Source organism: Trifolium pratense, linkage group LG2 (assembly GCF_020283565.1).
Source record: "Trifolium pratense cultivar HEN17-A07 linkage group LG2, ARS_RC_1.1, whole genome shotgun sequence".
Classification (NCBI taxonomy): Eukaryota; Viridiplantae; Streptophyta; class Magnoliopsida; order Fabales; family Fabaceae; genus Trifolium; species Trifolium pratense.
This window is the reverse complement of record NC_060060.1, coordinates 6633669-6637656: the sequence shown is the minus strand read 5'-3', so window position 1 is coordinate 6637656 and position 3988 is coordinate 6633669. Positions and strand designations below refer to the sequence as shown.

Here is a 3988-nt window from a genome sequence, read left to right as displayed (position 1 = left end):
CTGCATAATCCACTTCACTTCTTGACACCAGCCAAAAGGATAATGATCAAATTACATCCACTCAAGAATTTTTCTCCAAATACCCCTTGTTTCATTGCAATTAAATAGAAGGTGTTGCTGCGTTTCATCAGCATTGCAAAAACAACAACGGGTTGTGTCAATTAAGCCATATTTATGTACCAATAGAAATTATTCCATGTCCTCAATCTTATTCTTTTTGGTGAATTCCCATATTCTCAAATCTACCGATAAAAGCATGCGAGTAAAAAAAAAAACCAATAGAACCGTAAAAAAAAAAATTAACAACAAAAGAAATTTTATTGATATATAGTTAGAAGACTTGCCAATAGGTTACAAAATAATTGGATCTACCATTCAATTTATTTATTTTTTGACAATTGCTAACAACCCAAACCTATAACTCAACCTACCATCAAAGAGAAAACCAACTTACATTTTTTTTCTTGAGAATTGATGATTCATTCTCTTAAATTAAAATTAAAAACAAGAAAGGACTATAATTTCTTAAATATTAGTACAAACCAAACACAACTAATAACAACAAACAATTAATAAGCTTCAAATACAACAAACAACTAGAGACACTTAATAATGGATTCAATAGGTGCACTTGATCTCTTCCATCAAATTCCTCTTTTTGTTATCCTAACCTTCAAACCATTCTTCATAAAAAGTACAATTGAATGGCTTAGGAAAGGAACATGACCAGCCTCTACTTGGACACAATATTTGGACAAAATAGCAATTGCTGTCATCTTAATTTGAATCATGGACAAGTCCTTTCCCAAACAAGTTCTAGGTCCAGCATTATAACTATTGAACTTGTAAGACGGTACATGAACAATGCCTCCTCTCTCGGATATCCATCTCTCTGGCTTGAACTCCAAACAATCTTTTCCCCATGACTCTTCCAATCTCCCCATTGAATACACAAAAAATAGTACTATTGTATTAGGTTTAACAATGTGTCCACTTGGAAGTATATCACCTTTAATTGCTTGCTTTCTCTCAAAGGGTATAGGAGGAAAAAGCCTTAGAGCCTCCAATATAGCACCATGAAGATAAACTAACTTTTTCAAATCATCAACCCCTATCTTCTTTTCAATATTATTAATGCCCCCAAAATTTTCTTTAATCTCTTCAAGAATCTTGGCTTCAACTAAAGGGTGTGTGGCTACAAGATAAAAGAACCATGTAAGGGCTGAAGTTACGGTATCTCTCCCCGCTACAAAGAGATTGAATGCAGCATCCCTTAGAAACTTATCATCATGAACTACTACTTGCGATCCCTTATCTTTTTTCATAAACATTGTTAGCAAATCAACCATTTCATCTTTTTTGCTACATTTGTTTATCTCTTCTCTCTTTGATGCTATATTTGCATATATAAATTCATCAAAGGTTTTGCATGCCTTGGTCATAGTTCTCTCTTCACCAATTTGAAGCCATTTTTGCAACTTCCACAACCCACTAGGCACTTTATGTCTATAGAATATGCCCTCTTCAATTTCGTTAAAAGCCTTCTCACATGCGACGTTTGGTAAATCAATCGAAAGACAATTAGGATCACATCCGAGAACCACAGAGCAAATGTTATCGAATGTGAAACGATTGAAGACATCTTGTAGATCCACCACCGACCCTTTTTGTTGAACATGATCCAACATAGGAATCAAGCTTTTCTCTAACTTGTTTCGAATTATTTTCTCCTCAAACAATTCAAAATCTCTTTGTTTGAAAACGGAGTGAAAAAGTGACCTATTGTATTTCCATGTCTCTGAATCGGCGTTGAATATTCCATCTCCAAAGGCTTCAAAAATCTCATGATATTCTTGACCCTTAACATAGTTATTAAAACACTTGCTCAACATATGATGAACATTGATAGGGTCACTAGTGACCAAATAGTTTTGGTTGGTAAACCAAGGTCCCATGAACTCACATGTGTTTCTATGTTGTTGTTTCAATAACTGAGTTATGTAATCATGAATATGCCTCAAGTTCCAAAGGAATGGTACCACCATGCCAACAATTGGATAATCTATATGAATTGGGTATTTGCAACGTCTCCAACGATGAATTTGGAAGATGATGCATATGAAAAAGAAGACTTCAAAAATTATTGGTGTATAGCTAAGCATGGTCATTGTAAATTGTTGATATTGTTTGGTATTATATGATTTACTCGTATATGGTGGTCCTTTATATAGCATGAAAAAAAATTGCTTAATTGTATTGTATATTTGTTCTCTTATTTATAAAAAGTGTTAATTTCATCTCTTTTGTTACTGATTTTAACATAAGTTCGTGAATTTTGGTTAATTTTGTCTAAAATGTTCATGTAACACATTCCTAAATTGTCTACAAATGCAAATCTATTAGTCACGTGAACGATTTAAGTCCGTTAGCCTTAAATGTAAGAGATCAAACTAAAACTTAAAATAAATTTAAGAAACTAAATATGCAATATAGCTAAAAGATATCGAACAAAACTTTATTTTTTTGTCAAGAAAAATTTAAGTGAGTTGGATCTTAGAATTCATCACGACTCATACCATTAGAGTATGAATAAATTTATTTCTTACTTTTTTTTTTACATTGTTTTTCTCCTTAAATTTTGAACCTCCGACTCTTAACATTTAACTCAATTGAATTAACCAGTTGAACCAATATCAATTTCTTACTAATTAGACCAACCTAATATCTATGAGACACGTTTGCGGTGTGTAATAAAACTTTATATAGGTGGTGATGGATATGTTTTAAGAGTTGCACCTACTAAAAAATATATCATTCGAACTATGAAACACGTACATATTGTATGTTTAATGGCGTACTTACATCTTTTCAAATTTGCTTTGATTTTGTCTGTAATAATTGAAAATAATTTAACTATATGGTGTGTCCTACACTATCCCTTAATAAATTGAGAGTATTTATCAAACATCCAATGAGAAAAAGTCACAAATAGATTTGCATGTTATTCCTACAATTAACTCTTAACCAATTTTTCATTCACATGCATATGACTTATTTTCATTGATATATAGTTAGATAAATATCTTCAAATTATCAAAGAAATAGTGTAGAAAATATCTTTATTATCTATTATTTTCTCCTTTCTAAATTGACGGCTCTATTTGACCATTTAAGAGATAAATGTATATATAAATGCAAAGTGATGCAAGTATATTAATTAGAAAGTAAATTAATATAAAATTTTAAATAAAAATAGTGTTATGTAAAAAAAAATAGTGTTGTATATTAAAATTGGAAAAATTCAATTATTTTAGGATGGAGGAATACAAAATTTAATTAGTGTGTATTAAAATTTGAAAAATTCAATTAGTTGTGGATAATGTTTTAAAAAAAAGATGTGTATTATTGTAGGACAGAGGGATAATTTTTTTTGAAGAACTAAGGCATTTGCTTCCTGAATACTGTATTATTCTTAAGAATTCAATATTGAAAATATAAATTTCCACGTTTGTTACAAGGGGTAGAAAAATTGTTCCCATGAAAGAATTTTATCCATGAAGTCAGACTTTCTAATCAATTTTGTTGACTTTCTAATCAATACTAAATTTGTTAAAGTGGTAAGAGTTTTTGTCTCTTTAAGTATGTGGTTAGGGGTTCGACTCCTGACTCATGCGTACCGAAAAAATTCGGTTCGAAAGGGAGAATTCACCCTGTACCCCACAGGTTCTCCCACGAAGATTAGTCATCATTAACGCCGGTGGAAATTTTATACTAATATTATAGCTAGTAACAAAAAAGTCAATTTGACTATTAGTTATCCAATATTAGTTAATAGTATTAGTTAATTCATTGGATAACTAATACTATATCTGATCTATAATTAAGATCTGATCTATAATTAAAACATCTAAATGCTAAGTTTCAACAATTTTATACTCCCAATTAAAAATAATCTTATAAAAAAAATTGACACTAAATCTGACACCAA

General features: G+C 30.6%; 1 protein-coding gene across 1 annotated transcript; it reads right to left on the bottom strand.

Annotated features, from left to right (window-relative positions):
* Positions 1–299: 299 nt before the first annotated feature.
* LOC123906657 (alkane hydroxylase MAH1-like) lies at positions 300–2291 on the bottom strand. Its single transcript, XM_045956612.1, has one exon. It carries the CDS (start codon positions 2232–2234, stop codon positions 645–647), a length of 1590 nt encoding a protein of 529 aa, XP_045812568.1. The 5' UTR covers positions 2235–2291; the 3' UTR covers positions 300–644.
* Between the last annotated feature and the right edge of the window lie 1697 nt (positions 2292–3988).

Coding starts and splice junctions, on each gene's coding strand:
- LOC123906657 (XM_045956612.1), bottom strand. CDS start 2,234: ATGCTATATAAAGGACCACCATATACGAGTAAATCATATAATACCAAA.